The following is an 833-nucleotide window of genomic DNA, read 5'->3' on the forward strand; positions in this document are numbered from 1 at the left end:
ACACACACACACACACACACACACACACACACACACACACATACCAACAACTTTGGCCGCGGTAGCAATGGTCCGAGCCCCGGCAATGCCACTTGACGCGGGAGCCGCCTCCTCAGACCGGATGGCCAGGAGAACAGCCGATGCAGCCAGCAGCGACGGGTCGCACGTGGAGTAGGAGAAACTATCGCGAAACATACACCAAGATAGAGGGGGGGGGAGAGAGGGAAGGAGAGGGACATCCGCCGCCGGCAAAAAAAAAAACAAAAAAAAACAAGGGGGATCTCCACGTCAGCTGGCCGGCTTGAGCGAAAAAGATGCGGCAAGGGAGCTCCCGTGCACGCACCTGGCGAAATACCGGCGGAAATACACGATGGCCGTCGCCGCGACGGGCGTGCGAAGTTGGGGCTTATGCTTGACGGCGATTTGCTGGATAACTATGTGCAGGATCGAATAGGAGGCCGGAGAAAGGGAGAGGAGGATACCCTGGGGATTAGTGCGTGTGTGTGTGTGTGTGTCCATGCATCCACATTTTGATGTGGATATACCGAGGGGGAGAGAGAGAAAGAGAAAGAGATCTTGCTGAGGGGGGTCCCAAGCAAAAGGGTACAGACGCCGGCAGATTCAGGCGCACAGTAGCAGAAAAACATCCGATAGGCGACGAGGAGCCGATGTACATCGTCGGCTGTCACACGGACGGGAGATGTTGGCGTGGGACTGGCCGAGGCTCGGCCGTCGTTTGAGGTCCCAGGCTCCGGGACCAGATTGCCAGTGTATGTGCATTCTGTGTGCATGCTGACAAACACACACACACACACACACACACACACACACAC

The 833-nt window shown here is 56.9% G+C and overlaps 1 protein-coding gene across 1 annotated transcript; it reads right to left on the minus strand.

Annotated features, from left to right (window-relative positions):
* Positions 1-44: 44 nt before the first annotated feature.
* H696_06345 (cyclin domain-containing protein) lies at positions 45-647 on the minus strand (the record flags this gene model as incomplete). Its single annotated transcript, XM_009500087.1, has 3 exons — positions 45-181; positions 344-434; positions 632-647. Coding segments are annotated over 3 exons (243 nt in total), but the record flags the coding sequence as incomplete, so codon positions are not given.
* Positions 648-833: the final 186 nt, after the last annotated feature.

Source organism: Fonticula alba, assembly GCF_000388065.1.
Source record: "Fonticula alba strain ATCC 38817 unplaced genomic scaffold supercont2.129, whole genome shotgun sequence".
NCBI classification, from domain to species: Eukaryota; order Rotosphaerida; family Fonticulaceae; genus Fonticula; species Fonticula alba.